Source organism: Callorhinus ursinus, unplaced genomic scaffold, assembly GCF_003265705.2.
Source record: "Callorhinus ursinus isolate GAN/ISIS: 27379988/994484 unplaced genomic scaffold, GSC_fseal_2.0 scaffold12, whole genome shotgun sequence".
NCBI lineage: Eukaryota > Metazoa > Chordata > Mammalia > Carnivora > Otariidae > Callorhinus > Callorhinus ursinus.
The window spans coordinates 69,185,258-69,212,970 of NW_027397074.1; the positions used below are offsets into that span (position 1 = coordinate 69,185,258).

Below are 27,713 nucleotides of genomic sequence, written 5' to 3' on the forward strand. Positions count from 1 at the left end.
GAAGTAACCATGTCGTGGACGTCTTCCTGTAGATCACTTTTCCTCTTTTGAACTATATTCTTGGTTAGGAGGCAGGATGTTAGGACAGCAATGAACTTATGCTTTAATTTCCTCGTTTGTAACATGGAGATAGTAATTGTGTCTCCCTCCCTTGCTCTGAGGCTTGCGAGAGGTTAAAATATGTAGTGTTTAGAATAGTACGTACCCATAGGGCTGACTTGGAACAAGAGCTACTTGTAGCCGTAGTAAATTCAATTTTCAGGGCTTCTCCTATTCAAGACTGTTCCTGTCCCCTGGTTCAGGTCGCACTAGAAGGGCAGGCCCCTGCTGCAGGCTTTGCTTCACTATCACCTCAAAATGGCTTGCAACCCACCCTGCCATGGAGTCACCCACATGTGTATTTCCTTCTTCTCCCTTGGTTCTAGTTGGGCTGGATAAGACTCGCTAGGAAATGGACATGGAAGCTAAAAGTGATTTTTTTTTTGTCTCTGGGCACCTTGGTTTCCTCATGAGAACTGTGAGGGTCCTGGAGGTGAACCTGGAATTCCTTCCTGGTCGGATGTTTTATGTTCCTACTTGCATTCTCTTGAGGGCTGTTACTGACCTACTGTGGAAAACAGCCCATTCCCCCCACCCCCATATCTACCTACTGTGATAGTGAGGACAGAAAGCTGAAAAGTGTATTATTAAAATGGCCTGAATCGTTGGATAATCTGAATAAACCACCAAGTCACCCTGGCCTACCCCTCCTCCCCAGAGACCTTCATACAGACTTGGTTCCCCCCATCCCCCTCTTCCTAGTTGGCTTCTGTCAACTCACGCACAGCAGCACTCTAGAAAGAAAACAGTAATCTCCGGCAACACTTCAGCCAAGAAGCAATGCGAGAAAAGAGAGCATGGGACAAAGATGGAACAAGCGGTCTCTAATTAAAGCTGCGGGATTCACGTCAGAGGGCACGGGTCAGCTGACCCAGATAACAGCTACTTAAAGCCAGAGTAGGACTAAAACTATAAATAGCAAGGAAAACTGAGGAGGAAGTGTTCGTATTTTTGCTGTTGGTCAAGCTGTACATGCAGCCGTTTTTTGTTGCTAAGTCGGAACAGGGTGGAAGGGGTTTACAAGCTGGCTCTGAGGCAGCCACAACGGGCCTGAGAGTTTGAGGGGTGAAAGAGGAAAGCCCCCAAAGAGCATGTTGCACCTGCTAAGTCTGTTAAAGTTGGCTACAATTTACAAATCCCGTGAGCAGTTCAAGAGAGTCTGTTCAGCTGTGAGATGCAGATCTCAGCTTTGTGCTGGGAAAAGGAAGATCACAGAATCACTGCGCTGAAAGATATTCCCAGCTGTATCAGAATGGAAAGATCAGAAGGCTGCGAAGTAGGGGTCTGGCGGCAGCTCTGTCACGTTCTAGCTGTATGAGGGCGCTTGTTTTTAACGGCTATTGAACTTCAGTCTTTCCCCTGTGTAAAAACAAAGTCTCCTTGGATGGGAAGTGCAACCTTTGTTAAAACCATACGTAGGATCCTAGAGACCTTAGTGGAGAAAAACAGGAAAAGGAGAGTTGGAAGGCAGGGAGGACTGGCCAAACGAGGGAGTCTCCAGGATACTGCCGCTCACCCTGATGCTGGACCAAGACTGCAAAAGAAGGTTCTCACCTGCGAAGTAGAGAGGAAGGCGTTGGAAGTTCTATTTGCCAGCAGATGATTAACACAGAGATTACACCGCATCCTCGTAAGCTACCTACTGTGGCTCAGGAAAGCAGGAAAATTCCTGACCATGATGATTTATAGTGCCAACTCTGAGGATGGTAAAATAGCAAAAAATGAAATTTTAGGCAATTATCTTTTTTTTTTTAAAGATTTTATTTGTCCCAGAGAGAGGGTACAAGCAGGGGGAGGGGCAGAAGGAGAGGGAGAAGCAGGCTCCCTGCTGAGCAGGGAGCCCGATGCGGGACTTGATCCCAGGACCCTGGGATCATGCCCCTAGCCTAAGGCAGCTGCTTAACCGACTGAGCCACCCAGGCGTCCCAATTATTTTCTTCCGAAGGATCTGCCAAAAGAAGAAAAATTGTATTTTCAAATAAAGAATCAAATCAGGAAAAGTGGGTTCCTAAAAAGGCCACACCAAGAGCTTTGATGGGAACAACTCACAAGAAGAACGAGTAGCCTGGGGTTGAAGTGATCTCGTAGCGTGTGGACACGAACATCAGCTTTGGGAAGAAGTTCATGAGCTCGATTCCATCTGTACCAGTTGGAGTTCTCCAGGGAAACAGAACCGGTGTGATATGTACAGATACATACAAAGAGATTTTCTGGGGTGCCTGGGTGGCTTAGTTGGTTAAGCGACTGCCTTCGGCTCAGGTCATGATCCTGGAGTCCCGGGATCGAGTCCTGCATCGGGCTCCCCGCTCAGCGGGGAGTCTGCTTCTCCCTCTGACCCTCTTCCTTCTCGTGCTCTGTATCTCTCATTTGCTCTCTCAAATAAATAAATAAAATCTTTAAAAAAAAAAAAGAGATTTTCTGTGGGAATTGGCCCACACAATCATAGAGGCTGAGGAGGCCCATAATCTGTCTCATGCAAGCTGGAGGCCAAGGGAAGCTGGTGGTGCCATTCAATCCAGGCTTGAAGGCCCAAGAACCAGGAGCTCCGAGGTCCAAGAATAGAAGACAGATGTCAAAGCTCAAGCAAAGAACACATTCACCCTTCCCCTTTTGTTTTATTCAGGCCCTCAATGGATTGGATGATCCCCACTCGCATTGGTGAGGGTGATCTACTTTACTTCTTCACCGATTTTAAAGCTCATCTCTTCCTGAAACATCCTCACGGATACATCTAGAAATAACATTGTACCGGCTATCTGGACATCCCTCAGCCCAGTGAAGCTGACATATAAAATTGAGCATCACCCTGTCTGAGAACACCCACTGCTGTTTGAAAGTATACTTAGTCCATCACTTCTCGGCCTTTTGGCTAAGATCATGTGAAAGTATACTCAGTCCAGCCTAGTAGTGTATTCACCAGAAACTCGGACAGGTAGCCTCAAGCCTCGGGTACATAGTTACATAGGCACATAGTTACATAGGCTGACGATAAGGTGGATGGCTTTATTTTATGCAGTTCTCTAGATTGCATTTGAAACAATGACCCTCGACTTTAGGGTCCTCCTAAAGGATTCTCCTCTCCTGACCTCTAGAACATCATTTGTAGACAGATACTGAACTCAAAATGTTAAAAATACAACTATTGTGTTCCCTCCTCTCCTGGTTCTTGATCTGGAATGGCTGGCCACAGACCTCACAGTCGCCCTTGATTCCTTCCCCTTCCTCACGCCCAGACTGTTCACGTTGAAGTTGTCAATGACTTTTCTGTCAAGTCATCCATTGTCTCTGCCATCACACCTCCTTTAGAGCCTTCCTGTCTCCCCTAATGTGCTATCCACACACACCACAATGATCTTCCTGAGTACAAATGTCATTTCCCTGCTGAAATTCAAGTTTCCCTTTTCCCACAGAATCAAGACCACACTCCTCAGCAGAACAGAGACTCCAATCTGTCCTGACTTCTGTTCTCTTACCCTTTCTATTCTATTCCACAGTGCACAGGCCACAGCAGAATACCTGCTCTTTCAGGAACATAGGAAATTCTGCTCATTTGCTCACAACATTCCTTCAGCCTCAAATATCCTTATTTCGTTGTCTGATGTGTGCCAGGCAGTTTCAAGTGCTGTCTAAACAAGATAGATAATGGTGGTTGGCTCCACAGCTCAGGGGTTAGAGCACTGCTCTTGTAAACAAGATAGATAATGTGGCGCCTAGCTGGCTCAATAAGAACATGTGACTCTTGACTTTGGGGTCATGAGTTTGAGCCCCATGTTGGGGGTAGAGTTTACTTAAAAAAAAAGAAAAGATGGACAAGGTCCCAGTTTTCACAGAGCCTACATGTCCCACTCATCTCCAAGTCCAGCTCAAATCTATACCTTTCTGGAAGTTCTCTCCAATTCCATACATGATAATGTTTTTTTTTTTTAATTTTTTTAAATAAGCTCTACACCCTATATGGAACTTGCACTCACAACCCTGAGATCAAGAGTTGCACGCTTGGGCGCCTGGGTGGCTCAGATGGTTAAGTGTCTGCCTTTGGCTCAGGTCATGATCCCAGGGTCCTGGGATCAAGTCCTGCATTGGGCTCCCTGCTCCTTGGGAGCCTGCTTCTCCCTCTGCTTCTCTCTCTCTCTCCCTCTGTCTCTCATGAATGAATAAATAAAATATTAAAAAAAAAAAGAGTTGCACACTTGGGGCACCTGGGTGGCTTGGTTGGTTGAGCGTCTTTGTTTCAGCTCAGGTCATGATCTCAGGGTTGTGAGATCCAGCCCCACATCAGGCTCCCCCGCTCAGCAGGGAGTGTGCTTGAGATTTTCTCTCCCCTTCTCTCTGCCCCTCCCACTCATGCTCTCTCTCTCTCAAATAAATATTAAAAAAAAAAAACAAGAGTCACACATTCTACCAACTGAGCCAGCCAGGTGCCCCTCAATTCTTCTTTTATGCTTCTCCCAGAGTATTGAGCATTCTTGTGCAACATTTGTGTATAGATGTGTCTTCCAGCCTGGATGATAAACTTCTGGAGGGCAGAAACAGGAAGTGATTATGTTTGCACTATACAAGGGCTTACACAGTGCCTCCCACATGGAAGAGACTGTTTCTTGAATTACACCCGAGTCTATTGCAATCTGCTTCCATTTATACTTTAAACACAAACACACGCACAAACACACACACACGCACAAAACAAGCTTGTGGAGCTTTGCCTATTTATTTTTAAATTTTTTTTTAAAGATTTTATTTATTTAATTGACAGAGAGAGAGAGACAGCGAGAGAGGGAACACAAGCAGGGGGAGTGGGAGAGGGAGAAGCAGGCTTCCCGCTGAGCAGGGAGCCCAATGTGGGACTCGATCCCAGGACCCTGGGATCATGACCTGAGCCGAAGGCAGTCGCTTAACCAACTGACCCACCCAGGCACCCCAAGCCTATTTTAAAGAAATGTGAATACTTTCCTTGGAGGGAGGTATATAATTAAAAATTGCAGTGGACTTTAAAAAATTTACCCACATTATTATAACCTGGTAGTCCTTTTGAGCACCTTGTGTTAATGGTTCTGCACCATTCCTAAAGTGGTGACCTAGAGGATACGAGCTTCTAGAGGGTAGACTCCAAACTCACTTAGTCACCAGTGAGCAAAAAGCTTCCACCCTGGGCCCAAAGCCTCATTTCTGTGAATGTCAGAGAGCTGCCCACCAGTCTACCCCTAAGGGGACCATGGAGACTGACAATGAACACTCATGCCAAAGGCAAAAGAGCACCCCTAAAAAATAACCTGGGAACAGCTCCACCAGCCTCATCTGATAGAGGATTGATTTAGGAGTGATATCAACATGATTTACCCTTTTATTTATTTATTTATTTTTAAGATTTTATTTATTTATTTGAGAGACAGAATGAGAGAGAGAGCGCACATCAGAGGGGATAGGGTCAGAGGGAGAAGCAGACTCCCTGCCGAGCAGGGAGCCCGATGCGGGACTCGATCCCAGGACTCCAGGATCATGACCTGAGCCGAAGGCAGTCGCTTAACCAACTGAGCCACCCAGGCGCCCATGATTTACCCTTTTAAAAATTAGGGCTGAAAAATGACAAATTTAAAAATCTGATATGCATAAAAAAAAGGGACCGTCCTTCAGACTAAAGGGATTTATGCAACCCATGATCTTGAATTGGACCTGGTTTGGACAAATCAAATGTAGAGAACATCTTGGAATACTTAGGAATTTTGTCTATGGACCAGGTACTAGATGATGTTAAGGGATCATGCATTTTTGTTGGGTGAAGAATACAGGAAAAAATGTATTTTGTTAAGAGATGGAAACTGAAGTTTAGCACGGGCAGAATATTATGATGTCTATTATGTTCTTTAAAATATTTCAGTATAAAAGTGAATCAGAAACCCAACCAAACACAGTTACTAAAAGAAAATATGACATTTCACACAGTACTTTCTAGCCTTTCTGGCCCTATTATCTGTGGGCAGTCTTATTTAGATGGGACGGGTCAGGGTCCATCTTCTCTACCACAGACACTAATGCTCCCCACCAGCAGTCAAGGGGCTTTGGGGAGCCCCACTCAGGGGAGCCGTGTACAGAAGGCACATGGAGAGGGGTCTCTCCTCAAGGACTTTCTTCCCTTATTAGAGCCTCTCATTCTGTTATTGCCAAAGTGAAGAGAACATTATCAGCCTGCCATTCACTACAACACACATCTCCTGGTGACATAACGAACAACCTCTGGTTCACAAATACCTCTTTGGGGGACGCCTGGGTGGCTCAGTCAAACGTCTGACTCTTTTTTTTTTTTTTAAAGATTTATTTTTTATTTTGAGAGAGAGAGAGAGAGAGAGAGTGAGCACATGAGAGGGGGGAGGGTCAGAGGGAGAAGCAGGTTCCTCGCTGAGCGGGGAGCCCGATGCGGGACTCGATCCCGGGACTCCAGGATCATGACCTGAGCCGAAGGCAGTTGCTTAACCAACTGAGCCACCCAGGCGCCCAACGTCTGACTCTTGATTTCGGCTCAGGTCATGATCCCAGGGTCGTGAGATCGAGCCTCGCGTAGGACTCCATGGTCAGCGTGTTGTCTGCTTGAGATTCTCTCTCTCCCCTTCCCCCTGCCCTTCCCCCACCTCCAAAAAAAGAAATATCTCTTCGACTAGAATCACAAGTAAATTAATAAATGTCAGGCTTTGCAGCCAATCTGCAAACTGAAATTTAGATTTTGTTAAGTGCTCTGCTCAAGTTTTCTCAGTGTCTGCCTTGTTTGTATCAGCCCAGGAGGCAAGAAGGAAGGTAGTTCTCCAGCAGTAAGAAATTTAACAAATATTTTATTAATACATACTCTCATATTCCTGGGATGTAAGAGTCCTCAAAACACTGCCCCGTACTGAAAGAGAGTAAAAGTGCTCAAGTCCTTGGTCTTCCGTCTGTTTGAATAAACCCCACACTCCTTTAGCAGAAGCAGGCTTGCTGTACCTCACCTGCCCACACCCCGCATGGAGACAGGCTCCCCCTCAGTCAGACACAGTGACATTCACTGCCTTTTGCAAGGACAGGGGCTCCTTATGATTAAACCAGAACGGAGAAAAACTTAGCATCTGCTGACCAAAAAGGATTTCAGATTTTATTTCTCAAAGTCCTTCATTCTGCTTCTCTCCAGGAAGGGCTGGAAAATCTTCAGGATGAGCATAAAGATTCCCACTGCCGGAATATTCGGAATACCTTCCTTGATTTCTCAGAGAGACTCTATAGGTAGAAAAGCTCATTATTAGAGATTAAATTCTTTCATAAAGACGAAGGGTGGGGTAACAGCTTTAAGGCTTGGTCTGTGAATTTCTCCCACGGTGATCTAGATAGGTCTAGGATTGAGAAAAACAAGCTAACTTTATATTATTACTTTATATTGTACACATCACACACACCTAAAAAAACCGGCCTAAAAATCAACCGTTGCCCGCGTTCTACAGTTACACGACCGCTAATGCACTCTGAGCCTGTCACACACGGCTCGTGTCCTCCCCCAAGCACCTGCGTCTATCTTAGTCTTTGTGTGTGAGGCGGACACTTGGGACCCACCATTAGCGCAGCACACGTGTTGCGCTGGTTCCCACTGGTGATGCTGAATTGGTCCCAGTGCATTATTTCTTGTGAACAAGGATTCACATTCACGTGATGCCTCACTGGGGTTAACAGTATAACCCACGACGAAGGGGTGAAACGAAGCTAAATGATGACCCTGGCCTTCTCAGCTTCATTTATAGCCAGCGGAGCTAATAATAGGAAGACTCTCACTGCCACTTGGTCGTGCCTATGAAGTGATCTGAGATTCTGAGAAATGGTGTGACAGGGAGACAAAGCAATTCACTAAAAGATAAAAGTTCTCAGGGAATCAGAACACTTGGTCCTCTCTGTGGGAGTCACAGTGAAGAGCACAGGGTCGCAGTGAGAATATAAATAATCATCAAGCAAGATAATCCATAAAGTTACCTCCACTTTCGGACATCAGAAGACATTTTCACTGTCTTCTTATCCTATTTGTGGATGAGTGTCTCAATAAAATAAAAGTCTGGGGCAGGGGTGGGGAGACTCTGAGCTCTTACTAACGATGGAGGGGAATTTAGTGAATAGAGTGACAAAGTTAAAAGAAACTCTGGTTGAGGGGCGCCTGGGTGGCTCAGTCGGTTAAGCGGCTGCCTTCGGCTCAGGTCATGATCCCGGGGTCCCGGGATCGAGCCCCGCATCGGGCTCCCTGCTCAGCGGGAAGCCTGCTTCTCCCTCTCCCTCTGCCTGCCTCTCTGCCTACTTGTTCTCTCTCTGTATCTCTCTGCCAAATAAATAAATAAAATCTTTAAAAAAAAAAAAAAAAGCAAACACAAAAACAAAACCTTTAAAAAAAAAAAAAAAAAAAAAACTCTTTTTGAAAAAAAAACAAACTTTTTTCTAACATCAAGATCCTTTACCCAGCCTCATTAAGCTCTGAACTTCCCAGTCATAGCAGCTGTGGGAAGGTTAAGACAAACTACCAAAAAGGGTCTCAAAAGTCCTGGAACCCAGGGCCAATTAGGAGGTCAACTTCTCCCACTACAAAAACAAAAACTAAACAAAACAAAAAAACCACCAAAACAAAAAACCCCACAAGAACCCTGGTGGGATTTCTTGTTAGTAAGACAGTGACAGAGGGCAGTCAGTAAGGCTCTATTTCAGGAAGATCTGGGCAGAGAATATAGGTGGAGACATTTGTCCTCAGATAGCTTTACATATTTTCAAAAGTTTTTAAACTGGAAAAATGAGGATATTTTTTTTCCCTGTGGAAAAACTTGGGAAGCCTTCATTTGCATTGTTTACTAAGGGTACAAATGTACATTCTTGGGCTTTTCGCAACGCTATGGTTCTCTCCAGCAGAATCCCACAAACCTGGGAGGGCTTCTTGTAAACATCAACTGGCGAGTATTATTTTACTTTGTCCTTGGAGGGCACGGGGGTCAGACGTTATTCTATTCATGAAATGCTGTAAGGCAGATTTGGGAAGGAGCCAGCAAAGGAAAGAGAACCCAGTTTCCATGATTCCTTATTGCCCACCCTCCTATCACTTCCCCCCTTTACACAGAGTAAACACTTGTTTTCTCAGCTGTCAAGGTGGATTTGCATCTACCCACATTTTGCAAGCAGCAGAGATCATGACTGCCAACGGCCAGCTGAGGCTCAGTGCCCAACCCTGGGGCTGTGGAACAGAGCAAAGTAACATGCCCACCGTGCGGAATGAAACTGTCATCTGGGGGTCAGAGTACAGGGCTCCAGACAGCTAAGTTAACTGGCCAGGCTCCAAATGCAAGTGACAGCAACTGACAGAAAAAGCAGCCGTTCCGCAACATGGGGCTGGAGCAGCTGCCTCCCCTCTATTTCTGTTTTGATACTCCTTCTCTACTTTGAGTCATTTTAGTTAAGAAGACAAACAATTTACCAGAATTTGAGGGAAGGCCAAATGCTAAGCAACTGCAGGAAGACTGAATTAGTTCCACGCCGATTCTCTGGGACGAAACCTGACTCTGTCTAACTTGACTTCCGAGCGCTGAGGGCAGGCAGGGTGCTAATTATAGGACCCGCCTCTGCTCCTCATCCCATGAACAGCAAGTGCCGCACACGCGCAGGCAGCGGCTTATCTCACCGTGTGGTCTGTTTCGGCCGGCTGGCTGGACTGCTTGTGGGCCAAGAGGATGTTCAGCACGGCCTTCCAGCCTGGCTCTGCGGGGCCCCTGGTGTCTACCTCCGTTCCACCATGCTCCCTGGTTTCCTTGCCAAGTGGGACATTTACCCAAGGGCACCAGTCTCTATGCTGAGAGGCAGGGTCAAAGAAGCTTCGGGAAGATGTGTCCTGAGAGGGGGAAGAGAAATAGTGCTGATGAAGGGTGGGTGCCACGTCAATTCAGGGAGGCACCACTAGGAGCTGTCCCAACCAGAATCTCTCAAGTGCCCACGTTTCCAGTCTGACGTTCTCCTTTCAACACTGTCTACGTCATGCCCACTCTCTTTATAAATACTTTCATTCCCTTCATGTTAAACCAACAGTACCTGATCAGGTCGGTCCCCCTGATCTCACTGCCATCCCCATGGGCCTGAAATATTTACTATCTCTCCAGAATCCACTGCAAAGATATGGTACCCAACTGTCCCATCTTGAAATTTATTCACATTATCTACTTAGAGTCACAGGACCCGGGAAGGGCTCATGCCTGCTTCCTTGTGCTACACGGTGAGGGCCTGGCGTGTTGCGCTGCCTGTTGTGCTCAGGCACTTCTACACACAGGTGGACTCACCGAGCTGCTGGAAGAGTAGAGGCGAGCTCGCTTGGCTTTCCGGAGAGGGCTAGATGGCACCTCCAGGCCAGTGCCGTCTCCTGTCCCCATACTGCGGGTCACGGGCCGAGTTCTGGTCGTGGGGCTAGCAGCCTCTGGCTCAGAACGGTCAACGGGACTGGAAGAGTCCCAGCTCCGAGTTCGGGAGACAATGGGACCTGGGCTCCTTTCAGCCTGAAGGAAAGAAGAGGTAACAGAAGTACACCAATGACATAAAGGACAATGGTCAGAACAAAGTTTTCTATAAGCAGGTGAAAGCTAATGCTTTACAGTTTAAACTCTAAGAATTTACTTTCTGAACCATCGACAAAACTAAACTCTTGAAAAAAATAATAGATTTTTATACAAAATCATGAATATAGCTTCTGCATTGCAACTGGTGAATAAAAACAATGCAGTATTCTGGTCAATGTGGTCAGAAGTGAAGCTTACCCACCTAAGGTCATCTCCAACTTTTCCATCACAACACTTTTGGGAAGAATGTTGCTTTTTAAAAAGGCCGCCCCAAGCAAGCCAATTAAGTCCATACCTGCTCTGAGCCAGGGGAACATGTAGCATCCTGGCTCCGGGTCATCATCCTCCGAGGAGACTCAGGCACAAGAGGGAAGCGCTCTGGCTTCCCCTCAGCGCCTGGGATGGGGGAGCTGGTCAGGCCAAAGGATGCATCCAGGTCCGTCAGGGATGACTCAATCTGCTGGAAGCCCCAGAGCCCCACTTTCCTCATACACTGTGAACAGGTTATCAGGGAGAGCTGCATGGGTTCCAAAGAAGAACTAGGCAGGAACAGAAAAGAAAGTTTCCTCAAAGAGTAACATTTCCAAGGGACTAAGTGTAATCACTCATGAGAACGCTTTATCTCATCAAACGAATCTTTGGAACAGCCCAGTGGACTGGGAATCATGTCATCTCAGGCCAACTCCATCGTCTCTCACAAAGTTCCTAAAGAAAGATCTAAGGGTCTTGGTGTAACCTCTAAGGCAAGACTATCTTAAAGGTTATGTTTTATAAATTCTCCTATTCCTTTTGAAACTTTTTCCTTTTCAATGAAAAATATTCCTTAATCTATCAAAGAAAGTGTATTTAAAGTAAATCTAGATTGGTTCCAACAGTTTTCTTTCTTTTTTTTTTTGAGATTTTATTTTTAGGGGCGCCTGGGTGGCTCAGTCATTGGGCGTCTGCCTTTGGCTTGGATCATGGTCCCAGGGTCCTGGGATCGAGCCCCGCATCGGGCTCCCTGCTTGGTGGGAGGCCTTCTTCTCCCTCTTCCACCCCCCCCTCTTTTTTTCCCTCTCTCGTTTTGTCTTTCTTAAAAAAAAAAAAAAAAACTAAAAAAAAAAAAAAAAAAAAAAAGATTTTATTTTTAAGTAATCTCTACATCCAGCGGGGGCTTGAACTCACAACCCTGAGATAAGAGTCAGTGCTCCACCGACTGAGCCAGCCATGTGCCCCCGTTCCAACAGTTTTCTATCTCAGAGGGGGTATATGCCAAATTGAGCAGCTAGAATGGAAACACCAATGTGGAGGCCTGAGGGCTCCAGCTGGCGTTTCCTTTGGTAGTTTTTATGAATTCAACTGATTTTTCTTCCTTTCTATAAACAGAAAGGAACTTCACTGTTTCCAAGAGCACAGATTCTCAGCTGGGAAGTGATAGTAAAAAAACAAAAAACAAAGTTCAGGTGTGTCCAAGAATTTCTGAGGTCAAATCTGGTTTTGTTAGTGATTCTTACCATCCCCTTGCCACTCCCTCAGGTTTTGTCTGTTTTTCTGACAGGAAACACCATGGGATCTCCAATCCTATTAGTGACTGATGGATACCAGTGTATGATGTTGTCAGAGTTCACGTCCCCCTGCAAATTCACTGACTAACCTACACGCCCAGCCGCACAGAGAGAGAACACAGGCAGTGACATGGACTTGGATGTCTGAGCCTAATTTGCTTGCAGTTTTTCTCTCATCAGTTCGGTGATCAAGTTCATCTTCAAGCAGGTGCAGAAGAAGACTAATCTTGTCTTCTGTCAAGCACTACAAAGGAACCAAGGTCAGAGACTGAAATTTCCAACCACAAAAATCACATATGAGGATGTATCTAGAGGGTACAAGGCAAAAATCATGAAAGAAATCCCAAACATGAAGACAATTCTCTTCATTACGGAAGGCTCACTTCTAGGACAGGGCTAAGGTTTCAGACAGAAGTTTTCTGAAATGCCCTGCATCTGTTGATTGAGAAAGGTAGCAGTTTTCCTAGAACAACCAGATCTTTTCTTAGTTCTACTTTGTTTTCAGTTTACCAATGCAGATTTTCTCTGAAACCTGCAAACTTCAAAACCCAAGTAATGAAAACAGATTCCTATTTATATCTTAACCTGACACTGAATTTACTTCTTGACAGACCAAGACAGCTTGCCAAGGTTTTTATTTTTGTTCTAAGAATAATAAAGAGCTGACAAGGTGAACAAAAAAGCTGCCTTGGCTAGGGACAAGGGACATTTAAAATAGGCACAGAGTTGGGGTGCCTAGGTGGCTCAGTTGGTTGAGTGTCCGACTCTTGGTTTTGGCTTGGGGCATGATCTTGGGGTCATGAGGCTTGGGAATCTCTCTCTCCTTCTCCCTCTGCCCCTCCCCCCATGCTCTTTCTAAAATAAATAATCTTAAATAAATAAATAAAAAATAATATAGGCACAGAAGTTAAACTTTGGTTAAAATCCAAAGAGCCTCTCAACTTGAAGAAACAAAATAATAGCTTCTATTTCCTACAGTAAAGCTTGTCTTTGGAGTGTCTACAGGGTGATGAAATGGGACACTAGATATTCAGTTTCCAAGTACAGATATTCAGTTTCAGAGCATTTCTAATTTCCCTTCACAGGGGAGAAGGGAGTTTCTAACTTCTGTAATATTTTCTTTGGGAAATGATATGCAATAAACCATATGAAGTCACATTTCAGTATCTTCTGTTAAATAGTTTAAGTAACAAATCAAGATAAAATTGAATGTGTGCCATTTAAAGAATCCTATCTAGAAGTTTCAGTGGGACCCATTTACTTAAACTCTCAATAGCTGGTGGAGATTAGAAAAGGTCAGTTGAGGGACAAACAACTAGTTCTCTTCATAGCAATCTGAATCCTCTGTCACTTAAAGAGATGCTTCATGTACAAATGGTAGTGACAACTGAAAGGCCACTGTAGGCTAGCCAAGAAAAACTCACCATAGTTTTCAAGTCCTCTGGCCTCAGGGAAGGAAGCTGGAGGTCCAAGTGACAAAGGCTTTGAAAACGATCTAGGAATTCACTAACAAGAACAGCAGGTTCATCCAATGGCAACATCCCAAATCGATCTGTGGACAAAGTACACTGGAAGATCATGTGGTGCAAATTGTTAAAAAATAAAAGATGTTTGTAAAACAATGGGGATTAGGTACTGATAAAATTGATAAAATATTTGAAGGTATTAAGAATTACTGACTTTTTTTGATGGGGCTGTAATGATATTTTTGTGATAATATTCAAAAAAAGAAGATTCTCAAGAAGGGTTTCTCAGAAGCAGTCGGTCTAAGCTGAATTAGAAGACCAACAACAGTGTGTAAAAGCAAAGGCCCAAAGGAATGGCACAGATGGGTAATTCTAAACAGTTTCACAGGACTGGAACAAAGTTTGCCTATGGGGAAAGGAGTAGGAGATGGGGTTAAAGTGTAGAGAGTAACTAGACCATGACTTTACTAATGTATGTGATGAGAAATTACTTAAAGATTTTTTTTAATTTCACATTTTTTTTTTTAAGATTTGATTTATTTGTCAGAGAGAGAGAGCGTGCACAAGCAGGGGGGAGCGGCAGGCTGAGGGAGAAGTAGGCTCCCCACTGAGCAAGGAGACCGATGCGGGACTTGATCCCAGGATGCTGGGATCATGAACACTGAAAGAGTGATATTATAGATAACATGCACAGTTTAGAGTAGAGATTGTAAGGGGTCAGTTGGGATGCAAAAAAATAAGCTTAGCAGACATTAAAGTGATTTAAGGTAATAATCCCTGTAAAATACCAGTGGCAGAAGAATGGAGAGAAGGAACATCAATGTTATAAAACTCATTTAATGACTGGGGGTGGGGGGATGGGGTAACTGGGTGACAGGCATTAAGGAGGGCACATGATGTAATGAGCACTGGGTGTTACATGCAACCGATGAATCACTGAACTCTACCTCTGAAACTAATAATACGCTATATGTTAATTAACTGAATTTAAATGTAAAAAAAAGTACTCAGTGCGACAGATATTATCGTATAAATTTTACAGATGAAGAATCTGAGGAATATAAAAGTAACATACCCAGGTCTTATGATCAGTGAGTGACAAAAGCTCCTGCTTTTATAGAGTTTCTATTACAGCACTTGGAAGTTCTTCCTATTCTTCAACAGTACTAGGGAATTCCTAGTTTCTTATAGCTCCTTTACTTTTGTTTTGTTGTTAACCTTTGTTTTGTTGTTACCCTTTTGTTACTAAATACCTCATGTATGTAGACTTTTCTTTCCCAACAATACCTAAGCTCCTAAGACAGGGATCAAGCTGTCTGGCCCTTTGTGTCCAGCAAAAACCTAACATCGTATTTTAGGCAATAGTTTTTAAAACTACAGCTATTACCCCTTCTTAGGTTCTGAAATCAGTTTATCATTTACCTAATTTACAACCCAGTTATTTTTTTTAAAGACTTTATTTATTCATTTGAGAGAGAGAATGAGAGAGAGAGAGAGAGAGAGAGAGAGAGAGAGAGAGAGAGAGAGAGAGCGCATATGGTGGGGGAGGGTCAGAGGGAGAAGCAGACTCCCTGCTGAGCAGGGAGCCTGATGCAGGACTCGATCCCGGGACTCCAGGATCATGACCTGAGCCGAAGGCAGTCGCTTAACCAACTGAGCCACCCAGGCGCCCTACAACCCAGTTATTTTAATGAAATAGAATGCAATAATATATCAAACTGTGGCAATGAAAAAAATGAACTCTAGAAGACACTGAGGAACCTTAAATGTATAGTGCTATGTGAGAGAAGCCAGTCTGAAAAGCTGCATGCTGTGGGATTCTAACTATATGACATTCCGGAAACAGTAAAACTATGGAGACAGTAAAAATGATCAGTGGTTGCCAGTGATTCTGGGGGAGGGAAGGAGTGAGTGATGAAAAGGTAGAGCACAGGGAATTTTCAGGGCTGTGAGGCACTTCTATATAATGTCATGGTGGATACGGGTCATTATATATTTGTCAAAATCCATAGAATGTACAACACAGTGAACCCTAATATATACTATGGACTTTAGTTAATAAAGATTTTTTTTTTTTAAAGATTTTGTTTATTTGAGAGAATGAGATAGAGAGAGCATGAGAGGGGGGAGGGTCAGAGGGAGAAGCAGACTCCCCGCTGAGGAGGGAGCCCGATGTGGGACTCGATCCCGGGACTCCAGGATCATGACCTGAGCCGAAGGCAGTCGCTTAACCAACTGAGCCACTCAGGCGCCCTGTTTCTTTTTTTTTTAAAGATTTTATTTATTTATTCATGAGAAACAGAGAGAGAGAGAGGCAGAGGGAGAAGCAGGCTCCCCGCGGAGCAGGGAGTCTGATGTGGGACTCGATCCCAGGACCCCGGGATCATGACCCGAGCCAAAGGCAGACGCTTAACCGACTGAGCCACCCAGGCATCCCATAAAGATGTTTTTTTTAAAAAAATATTTACTTATTTATTTATTTGACAGTGAGAGAGACAGCGAGAGAGGGAACACAAGCAGGAGGAGTGGGAGAGGGAGAAGCAGGCTTCCCGTGGAGCAGGGAGCCCGATGTGGGGCTCGATCCCAGGACCCTGGGATCGTGACCTGAGCCGAAGGCAGACGCTTAAAGACTGAGCCACCCTGGTGCCCCTAGTCACACTTTTCTTAATGGTAGTCTTGGAGAGCGGAGGAGCAAGAGTTCACTTAGCATATCTAGGCAGGCCGAGGTGGGGCTTGATCCTGGGACTCCAGTATCATGACCTGAGCCGAAGGCAGATGCTTAACTGAATGAGCCACCCAGGCACCCCTAAATAAAATCCTTTTTTTTAAGATTTTTTTATTTATTCATTTGAGACACAGAGATACAGAGAGAGAGAGAGCATGAGCAGTGGGAGAGGCAGAGGGAGAGGGAGAAGCAGACTCCCCGCTGAGCCAGGAGCCTGATGTGGGGCTCAATCCCAGGACCCCGGGATCATGACCTGAGCCGAAGGCAGACACTTAACCATCTGAGCCACCCAGGCGCCCCAATAAAATCTTTTAAAATGTGCTTTTGGGGGTGCCTGGGTGGCTCAGTCGTTAAGTGTCTGCCTACCAGACTGTACACCTAAATATGTGCGGTTTATTTTATGTCAATTATCCCTCAATCATAAGGATGCTTAAAAAAAAAAAAGAAAAAAATCTCTTTTCTAGTTTTGTTATTAAGAGGTACAAAAGTAAAAATAGCACTTTGTTCACCACTTATTGTATCATCAGCAACCAGATTTTGGTCCCTAATGTTATTAAATATTCTCAAACTATTAAAAGGTGTTGCAAGTAACCAAATATGTCAAGACATATGCCATCAATTTAAAAAGATGTATCATTTTACTAGAAAAGTCCAATTATAAAAAAACTACAATCAACAAAAAAGGTATGGATTTTAAAAAATCAAGTGAAGGGGCGCCAGGGTGGCTTAGTGGGCTGAGTGTCCAAACCTTGGTTTCGGCTCAGGTCATGATCTCAGGGTCGTGAGATCAAGTCCCAGTTGGGCTCGGCGGGGAGTGCACTTGAGATTCTTTCCCCCTTTTTCTCCCTCTCCCTTTGCTCCTCCCCCTGTTCTCTGCCTTCTCTCTAAAAATAAGTAAATAAAATCCTTTAAGAAATAAAAAATTAAAACAAAAAATCAAGTGAGGTTTAACAATAAGAAGGAAACGTTCTGATGACCAGTGGCTCAGGTTTGACAAAACTTAGGAGACTGGTCACTTTGGTCTGATTTAGGGTTTGGTCTGATTCCTACAATCCTAAGAAAATACTAGTAAAAACTGATGAAGGCAAAAGAGCAAACAGAAGAAATTAAACCCACCATGAAAATGTTTTAACATAAGTTAAACTTTATGTTTTATATTAACATATGTGAGTATTTTGTCTACTTCAGTGTTTGATATGTTCAAAATAATCAGTCTAGTCAATTAGTAATTATAAATTATAATTATAAATTAAAATATTTAAGGGGATTTAATTTAGTTGGTAAACGTTAGAAAAAAATTACCTTCAAAATTATATTTATTAGATATGCTTAATAAATGTAAGCATTAAAGCATAAATAGTTGTAGGTCTTCCTCTCTTCACACTAAAGTCTCTGGAATGTGAAAGAACCAAACCAAGGGTGGTATAATTGAAAGGTCACATTTGAGATCTGTTTAGGAGGTAGAATGGACAGGACCAGGTGGTGATGATAGATAGGGAAGGGCATCTAAAGTGACATCCAGGTTTCTGGCTAGGACAACTAGGGGGGAGGTCAGTACCATTTAAGATGGAGAAAATATAAGAGAAGTAAAGTTTAGGTACAAAATGAAGACTTCAGTTTTGCACATATTGAATTCCAGGTACCTACAAGACATTACATAAAAATGTTTAGAAGGTAGTTGAAAATGAGTCAAGCTCAAAAGAAAAGTTGGGATAGGACTTAGAGGTCTGCAAGTAGGTGGAACAAGAAAGCAGAGTGTATAATAATAAGAGTTGGGAACCACCAACAGGGTCCTGGGCAGATCCTAAAAACCTGGACTGGGTACACTGGGAGAAGGAGTCACATCCTCATGGGACTGAGTTCAGTTGTACTACACAGTGAAATAGCTAGGCCAACAGCAGCAACTCCTTGTTACACATCATCTTCACTTTAAAAATGTTATTCCTTAATAGTCCCTTCTATCTCCCCTTATCAGTAAATGGCACTCTATAGACACTTTCAATCTCTCTCTCTCTTTTTTAAAGATTTTATTTATTTATTTGAGAGTGAGGAAGAGAGGGAGCACGAGCAGGGGCAGAGGGAGAGGGAGAAGCAGACTCCCCGCTCAGGTGGTGTTCGATCCCAGGACCCTGAGATCATGACCTGAGCCAAAGGCAGATGCCCAACTGACTGAGTATTTCCAGGCATCAGTGATCCTGGAATTGGCTTGAGCTGTCCTACTGAAATAAAAGTTAGACCTGCATGGCACGAATGTCTGGTCAGGCATGAAGTTTTGCACCTGGTCTTGGTGAGCCTTCTGGAAGGCTCTGCTGTGGAGGCTGGTTACCCAGCAAGAATATGCCTATGTGACCAGTAAAATATCTATCTATTTATAAAAAGATTTATTTATTTGAGAGAGGGAGAGAGAGAGCGGGGTGGGGATGGGCAGAGGGAGAGAGAATCTCAAGCATACTCTGTGCTGAGTGCTAAGCCTGATGCAGGGCTCAATCTCACAACCCTGAGATCACAATCTGAGCCAAAACCAAGAGTCCAACACCCAACTGACTATGCCACCCAGGTGCCCCAACCAGTAAAATATTTAAAAATCCCACTTGCTGGGGTGCTGGGTGACTCAGTTAAGTGTCTGACTCTTGATTTCAGCTCAGGTCATGATCTTAGGGTCATGGGATTGAGGCCTGCATCACGCTCCATACTCAGCGGGAGTCTGATTGAAGATTCTCTCCTTCTGTCCCCCTCCCCACTCATGGACGCATGCTCTCTCTCTCTCTCTAAAATGGGTAAATAAATCTTTTAAAAAAAAAATCCCACTTGTTACTACATTTTGGGCTTTTTGTGCATAGAAACACTTAAAGGCCAAGAGCCTTCAAGGGTACAGATACGATTAAAAATAACTAAAACAACTTTAAAAGATAGGAGAATATTAGCAACTGCATCATCTTAATATTTTTCACAGAACAAGCTCTAAATCAAGATTCTAAGATCAATAACAAAGGAGCTATCATGTATCTTATAAGGCAGGGCATTCTGCAGTGTGAGGCTTCATAAAACTCCTGTCTCTTAGCCTAAGTATAAATTTTGGGACCATAAAGAAAACATACCCTGATGTTAGTTTCCTAGAATACATAGTCAGGTTCACTCTAAAGTAGCTTAGTTCTAAAAAAAAAACTAAAGACTGAAGTTAATAATTAGAGTGAAGACAATCACAAAGTCACCTGATGCAAGAGAGTGAGCCCTGCCAAGGCCCTTATACAGGCAGTCTTTGGCTTCAGTGCTCTGTTATATTGTGTCATTTCACTGTGATAAACTCTATGTTTGTAATCACTCTCATCTGGCTTCCTGTGAGTCTGCTTTAGCAACCGAACCCCATTTAACTGCCACCGTTAGTGCACCAAAGGAAGCCAGGGGAGAACATGGGACTGTTTGCTATGGTGGGAAAAGCAGAGTTTGAAATCAGATAAAACCATAGTTTTGCCTCCTCACCACTTGGTTTTAAGATCTCTGACTCTGTTTCCTCACCCCCAAAATGGGTTGAGAATCTAGCTCCCAGGGCCCCTGTGAGAATTAAGTGGGATAATGTATACATGGCTAAGCTGTTGGCATGCTGAATGCCCATAATAAAGTTAAGTAAGAACCTAACAAGTGGATGAATGTAAGTTCTTCTTGAAAAGCACAAGTAGAAAGGAAGAAAAGAAACCTCCAAGACTAGATTTTCGCAAAGAAATAGACAATACTAGAAGAAGAGATGGTAAATGGGAGATCTTGGAAATGAGTACCTGGGGAGGGGCTGTCTGGCCAGAAACAGAACTTCTCGTGGGCAGTGCACAAGGCTTTCTTCAGCTCAGCACATCGGTCCTTATCTGAAACCCACATAGGGAGTAATGCCTTAGAAAACACTAGATAGATTCAAAATCGAATGGCCAAGAACCTTTAAGAGTATAGACAGAATTAAAAATAAAAATGACTAAGATAATTTTAAAAGCCATGAAAATATTAGCAACTATATCATCTTAATATTTTTCACAAAACAAGTTCTAAATCAAGATCCTAAGCTCAATAACAAAGGAAATAATATGTGTCTTACAAGGCAGGCATTCTGAAGCACCAGGCTTCATCAAAGTGCCTTGTCTCTTTGTCTAAGTATACATTTTGGAACCATAAAGTAAACATACCCTGCTGTTAGTTTTCCAGAATGCATAGAGTCAGGTTCACTTTAAAATAGCTCAGTTTTTTAAAAAAGTAGTAACTGAAGCTAATCATTAAGATGAAGACGATCACAAATTCACTTTGCTCCATGTAATAGTACACATTCTGTGATCAAACACAGGTGACTGGTCTTTTTAGAAAAACTGGTCTAATATATCTGTGAACATGGAGGAAAATGTAATTTGTACTTTATACTTACATCGGTCAAAATCAAAAGCTGGTTGTAAACTGGCACAGAGAAAAGCCTGGCAGCTGGAGCACTTGAGCATATCACATTCAACTGTGACCCAGCCGTATTTTGCACAGACAAGTGGAGACAGCTCAGAGGGCTTACCTGCCCATTTCAGAGAGTATTCACATTAAGAAAAACAACGCTGCAAGTATATTAAAATGAGTAAGTCAAAAATTAAAACTTGAACTCATTCTTTTATATATACAGGAATAAACAGATTGAGAGGAAAAGCCATAAGAAAAGTTTGAAAAAACTATTTTTAAAGCACACATACTTCACAGAATAATGAAAGTCATTTGAATAATAACCAGAGGGGCAAAAATTATTAACTTTTTCTCTACAAAGCTCTGTGTATTTTATGCTTAAAATATGGGAATTTGAAAATATTCTAAATCAGCAAAAGAGGGCCTAAAGGCTAGAAAACAGAAATTTATTTATTTTTTTTAAAGCAGTTCTTTTTTTATTTATTTGAGAGAGAGAGAGAGCACAAGAGGGGGTAGGGTCAGAGGGAGAAGCAGACTCCCCGCCGAGCAGGGAGCCCGATGCAGGACTCGATCCTGGGACTCCAGGATCATGACCTGAGCCGAAGGCAGTCGCTTAACCAAATGAGCCACTCAGGCGCCCTAGAAAACAGAATTTAGATATAAATGTTAAAGGGCTCCAAGCTGGGCATGGAGTCTATTTAAAAAAATAGTAAGTAAATAAGTAAATAAAAGTAATAGAATTACTTAACTAGCTGTGTTAAATAAACAATTGTCATATCCTAAGTGGTGATCAATTCATATCCATGAAAACAAAAAAGACCCAAAGAAAACGGTTCTAAATACTGCAGCAAAATCAGGAATTAGTCCAAGGAGCAGCAGTAGAAGGATTAAAATACCTTCCTCCCCCTGAGCAATTTATTCCTAAAGCTATCAGATGGTGAGCAAGGAGGACAGCCAGGAAGGTGAGGGGAGGCAGCTCAGTGCCAGGTGTCGGAAGCCAAAGTGGGTAAAAAGGGGCTGCTCACCTTGAGGTGCTGAAGCCAAGTAGGGTGTAAAGAAATCTCCATGGGGTCCCCGATCACCAAATCAGGGATAACCGGAGTATCAAAATATATCATGATAGTAATGGATTATAACCCACTGAATAAAAAAGGCAGCCCAGGCTGCTCTGAGTAAATTACTACTTAATGAAGTTTGATGAGGAATGGGATATTTGCATAGTTTCAAAGCACCTCTGCCCAAAACACTTTAACTACAAAGAAAGAAGAGAGTTACTTTACAATGGAAAAGATGGGCAGACACTCCCTGACTCAAGGGAGGAAAGGAATCACCAGGAAAGGGATACACCTAAATCTGCCACCTGGCAGGACGCAGTGAGCACACAGCACCGTCCTGGGAGGCTCCTCCACCAGCTGCATCGAACTGAAAGGAAACAGCAGACAGATGCGAATTGAGGTACACTCCGAAAAACAACTGGCCTGTCACCTTCGAACGTATCACGATCACGAAATTCAAGGAAAAACAGGAATCTCAACTGGCTCCTTTTGTTATAAAGAATATTATTAGGGGGCGCCTGGGTGGCTCAGTCGTTGGGCGTCTGCCTTTGGCTCAGGTCATGATCCCAGGGTCCTGGGATCGAGCCCCGCATCGGGCTCCCTGCTCCGCGGGGAGCCTGCTTCTCCCTCTCCCGCTCCCCCTGCTTGTGTTCCTGCTCTCGCTGTGTCTCTCTCTGTCAAATAAATAAATAAAATCTTAAAAAAAAAAAAGAATATTATTAGGATAACTGTTGAAATGATTAGGGTCTGAGGGTTAGATGGTAGTAATTTATTAGGTGAAATTTCCTGATTTTGATGGCTGTATTGTAGTTATGTAGGAAAAAGTCCTTGTATGTAGGAAATATTTGGGGGTAGCGAGTATCATCACTTTGGCAACTTACTTATATGTAGCTCAGAAAGGAAGTTCTTTATAACCTGTGCAACAAAGTCTGCAAGTCTGAAATTGTTTTATGTTTTATATTTTTAAAAAAATCACTCTAGTGAATAGAAAAGGGCAGAAGTGATGGGATGTCACCTCTGAGATTAGGTCACAAAAAGAGTCTAGCTTCTTTCTTGCTCTTTTTCACTTGCTCACTCTGATGGAAGCCAGCTGCCATGCTATGAACTGTCCGTGTGGAGAGGCCCATGTTGCAAGGAATGTAGGGAGGGCTCTAGCCAACAGCCACTACAGACTTGAAGCCTTCAATCCAATAGCCATGTGAGTGAGCTTGGAAGTGCATCTTCTCCTAGGAGAGCCTGGACATGACTTGCAGGTCAGCTGCCACCTCGATTGTAGCCTGCGAGAGACCCTAAGCTAGAGGACCCAACCAAGCTGGGCCCACATTCCTGACCCACAGAAATTGTGACCTAAGTGGTTGGTTGTTTTAAGCCATTAAGTCATAGTGTAGTTCATTATGTAATAATAGATAATATACAGGGGAAAATCTAGAAAGAGACAGGAAGGGTAGTAGGCAGTCTCAAAAAACATTAGGTTGGGGTACCAATAGCCTTATGCTGTATTCCTGACTCTGCCATTTGCTAGCAGGTTGACCAGAGGCAAGTCACATAATCTACCTGAAACTGTTTCCTCTTCTGTAAATGAGTATAATAATAATAATAATACCTGTTTTCATAGGTTTAAGGTGAAGATCAAATGTGATAATATATGTGAAAATACGCTACATACAAGTGTTAGTTATTATTTCTTCTCCTCTCGAGCTCTTACTGTTTTCTTCTGTGAAAAGAAAAGGTCAGGGGAAAAAAAAAAGGTCAGGTCATCTCAACACTTGATCTTAGCCAAAAGGCCAAGAAGCGATGTCGGGTCATCTCAAACATCCCTTTGAGGAACAACATTCTCTGATGCTAATTTTCCTATAAAATTTCTTACCAAATCTACTTTTTAAAAAAATTTTAACTAGGCTCCATGCCCAACATGGGACTTGAACTCACGACCCTGAGATTAAGAGTCACATGCTCTACCAACTGGGCCAGCCAGTCGCCCCTTACCAAGTTTAATTCTTAAATTTAAAACATCAGAGTAAGTGGAGGAGTAACAGTTCCAGGAGCAGGGAGAAAGTGCAGCTCACATGAGCTAATAAAAAAGGATATAGAAAATGTTTCCACTCTGCTAAAGAAGGCTTCTTTGCTTGTAGATTCCAATGGCGGCTGTTCTGCTTGGGGTGACCCATTAACTGACTGGAATGTGGCAGATGTGTCCTTCCTAAAATAAAGTGGCAGAACTCTTGATAATCCTTCCACAGCATCACTTTGCCCAAACATTTTTCATCTCACTTCTCAGCACATCATAGCATCAATCATGCCACGCTGGATTTTAACCTTTCTAAAAATCATTTGTTATGTCATTCCTCTGCTTAAAATTATCAATGGTTTCACAATACTTACTAAATAGAATCCAAATTCTTCAGTCTGGCGTTCAAACCTCTTTACAGTTTGGCTATACCTACTAATCCTATACCGGCAAACTGTTCTAGCTCACGCACTATTCTCCAATAGTATTTCACACAACTTATGTAAACATAAAATTAGACTCAAGGCTTCTATGCGTTAGACAATTTGAACCACCTTAGAAATTTAACTCTTTTTAACACAGGGAAAAAAATTTTGATATTTCTACCTGGGTTGACTCTTGATATCCGCCCCCCAAAAAAAGAACTAATTTGAAAATTCAAATCAAAGTAAAGATTTCCAGGGGTGCCTGGGTGGCTCAGTTGGTTAAGCATCATGGGATCCCCCCGGATCAGGCTCTTTGCTCTGAGGGGAGCCTGCTTCTCCCTCTCCCTGCCACACCCCCTGCTTGTGCTCTCTCTGTCACATAACTAAATAAAATCTTAAAAAAAAAAAAAAGTAAAGATCTTCAGGCAATTTTATGAAAAAAATTCAGGGAGAAAAAAACCAACAAAACAATTATCTTATTTTCAGCAAAAGGTATTTCAGCAGCGTGTGGGAGGGGTAGAGGGAGGAACTGCTGAGGAAAAAAGTCATTTTAACAAAAACAGGGTTACACCAACTATTATAACTCAAAAGAAATAAACTCAAAGACTTTCTCAGAGAGCCTCAGGGAAGTGTGGTTCTTGAAAGAAATTGAGAGGATCCACAAACCTGTCTGAGAAAAAAGTGACATTTTACTAACCTCTAACTGAAATTTAGCATTTCCTTCAATTATGAATGAAGGTAATAAAAAAAAAAACCACAAAAGATAGTAGCATCAGCAGTACCTGTGAATTTGTCACCAATGGAAATCAGATATTTTGTCACCACATTATGGTTGTTGCACGTTTTGAAATATCACTTATGTTTATGATTACTTCAGAATTATGGTAGATAGCAGACATTACTAGATGTTAATTAACTCTTTAATAATGAACCATGTTACTGCATCACTTTTAAAAAAAGACTTTATTTATTTATTTGAGAGGGAGAGAGTGCACAACCAGGGAGAGGGGCAGAGGAAGAGGGAGAAGCAGGCTCCCCTCCGAACAAGGAGCCCCATACGGGGCTTGATCCCAAGACCCTGGGACCACCACCCCAGCGGAAGGCAGACGCTTAACCGACTAAGCCACCCGGGCACCCCACTGCATCATTTTTTAAATTTTACTCTCTTGATAACTGCATTCCAACGTAATTTTTTTTAATAATCCTATGTAATTTACTTCATGCCCTTAAAAATATTCTGAGAAGGGGTTCATAAGCTTTACCCGGCTGCCAAAGGTGTCTAAGGCTCAAAAAAAAGGTTAAGAAATCAAACTAAGATGTCAGGTGCATATTCAGTTAGCGGTCCTCTTTTTTTTCCTTCCCTCCAAAACCTGTCTCGTGGCAAAAATCCGCCCGTGGTACGGAATGCAGTACATCCCGATAAGATTAAAGCCGAGTAAACGTAGTAAACCCATTCTCTTTCACAACCCCTGACGTAGCCAACCCCACCAACCGAGTTGCAGACCCAAGGGATCCCCCTCCCCCCCAGGCCTGCGTTCCCCAAACCCTCCCCAATCCGCCGGCGCCGGACCCAGGGTGGACTCGCGAACTCACGCTTCCGCGCCTCCCTCCTCCGGGGCAATCCCCTCATCTATCAGCTGCCGGACTTTTTGGGGAGTCCCTTCTGGGGAGCGAACAACCGCACCCCAATTCTTTTCAACCCCCGCAGCGAACGCTTGCCCCTCACTGGACGCCGCCATCTTGGTCCGTTGCGGAGTTGCTTCCCCGCGGGTTTGAGGGCTCAGGAACTTCCGTTCTGCGCCGTTAAGATCCTCCTCTGAGTCGCGGTCCCGCGCGTTTGCCCACGCGACTCAGAGAATCTGACCGCGGGGCCCACCCTTCGTGGCCATCTTAGAACGAGGTAAACCCTCATTTTAGAACGAGGCGAACCACCACGGGAGGCCCTGGTGTTTAAACCTAGGTTAATCGTTTTCTTTACGTACTATCGTATTTGGGCTGATAAGGGATTTTTAGAGCGCAGTTTCTCCAAACTCGACAGGGATGAGGGCCAAATTTAGTCTTAAAGTAATTAACTGATATGGCCCTCCTAAGTTATATCCTTTTAGAAGTGAAGAAATGGCGACCGTCACTTAAGAGTAAATAATTGAGAAGCTTTTTTAGAAACCGTGTTACAGGTGGGTTTAGAAGTCTGGCATTTGGCATTATTGAACACCCTCCCTCCTTTGTCCAACAATAATTTGTGGAGTGTGCCCTACTGACGCTGTCCTAGGCGTTGGCAGTGACAGCAGTGAACAAAGGAGACAGGTCTTAATGGAGTTAGACCTCAAATACGTGTTCCTGTAGTTTTGAGATTATGATTAGAAGTGCTCCGAAGAAGTACCAAGTGTATACAAGGCGGACCTAATTTAGTCTGCACAGGTGCTGGCGATAAAATAGATGAGATTGTGGGAAAGAGATCAGATTGGAAGGCGTTTGTCTCATCTAATCAACTGGAAAAGAAGACTGTTGTGATTGAGCCATAGACCCAATGAAAATGGGACCACCCCCAATTCCTCCAGTTCACTCGCTGTGGGCTTCTAACTCCAATAATGTGCCCACCCGCCAGGACGTTCAATCTATTGATCTAGCCACATTTCCATGGTCCCTAACTCCAGAGCCTCCCTTATCCTTCTTTCCCTAGCCAGCTTAAGTTCATTGCCGATCATTATCATCATTTCTTTGCAAAATTTGAATATGGACTGAGAATTAGTTAAGATTGAAGCATTATTGTTAGTCATATGTGAGAAAGGCATTGTGATTATGGTTTTTAAAAGTCCTTACTTTAAAAAAAAGGACTTATGACAGATACATCGCAAAGTATTTATGGGTGAACTGGTATGATGTCTGGGATTTGCTTTAAAATTCTTAAAGAGAAGGGTGCCTGGCTGGCTCAGTCCGTGGAGCATATGACTCTGGATCTCAGGGTTGTGAGTTTGAGCCCCATGTTGGGTGTAGAAATTACTTAAAAATAAAATCTTTTAAAAAAATTCTTGAAGAGAGAGTGTGTGGAGGAATAGATGAAAGAAGGTTGCAAAACGTTTTTTATTGTTGGATTTGGGTGGTGGACTCGTGGGGGTTCATTATATTATTCTTTCTACTATTTTTTTTAAAAAGATTTTATTTATTTTTCAACAGAGAGAGAAAGAGACAGCGAGAGAGGGAACACATGCAGGGGGAGTGGGAGAGGGAGAGGCAGGCTTCCCGCTGAGCAGGGAGCCCGATGCGGGGCTCGATCCCTGGATCCTGGGATCATGACCTGAGCTGAAGGCGGACGCTTAACAACTGAGCCACCCAGAGGCCCTCTTTCTACTATTGAATATAGTTGATAGCAAAGTAAATAAGCTAAAAATAAT

The 27,713-nt window shown here is 43.4% G+C and overlaps 1 protein-coding gene across 4 annotated transcripts; it reads right to left on the reverse strand.

The window, feature by feature from the left end:
• Positions 1–1,848: 1,848 nt before the first annotated feature.
• Positions 1,849–26,104, reverse strand: ZC3HC1 (zinc finger C3HC-type containing 1). Of its 4 annotated transcripts, none has more exons than XM_073899193.1 (10): positions 25,915–26,102; positions 23,977–24,088; positions 20,817–20,967; positions 20,188–20,271; positions 13,648–13,775; positions 12,313–12,467; positions 10,975–11,218; positions 10,407–10,619; positions 9,758–9,964; positions 1,852–2,047 (listed from the first exon to the last, which is right to left on the reverse strand). In XM_073899193.1, exons 1-10 carry the CDS (start codon positions 26,058–26,060, stop codon positions 1,973–1,975), a joined length of 1,515 nt encoding a protein of 504 aa, XP_073755294.1. In that variant the 5' UTR covers positions 26,061–26,102; the 3' UTR covers positions 1,852–1,972. The 4 variants fall into 4 exon arrangements, with proteins under 4 accessions (XP_073755295.1, XP_073755294.1, XP_025721416.2 ...); XM_025865631.2 differs by lacking the exon at positions 1,852–2,047 and adding an exon at positions 6,904–7,338 and having other exon boundaries at positions 25,915–26,100; XM_073899194.1 differs by lacking the exon at positions 20,188–20,271 and having other exon boundaries at positions 1,849–2,047; positions 25,915–26,104.
• Between the last annotated feature and the right edge of the window lie 1,609 nt (positions 26,105–27,713).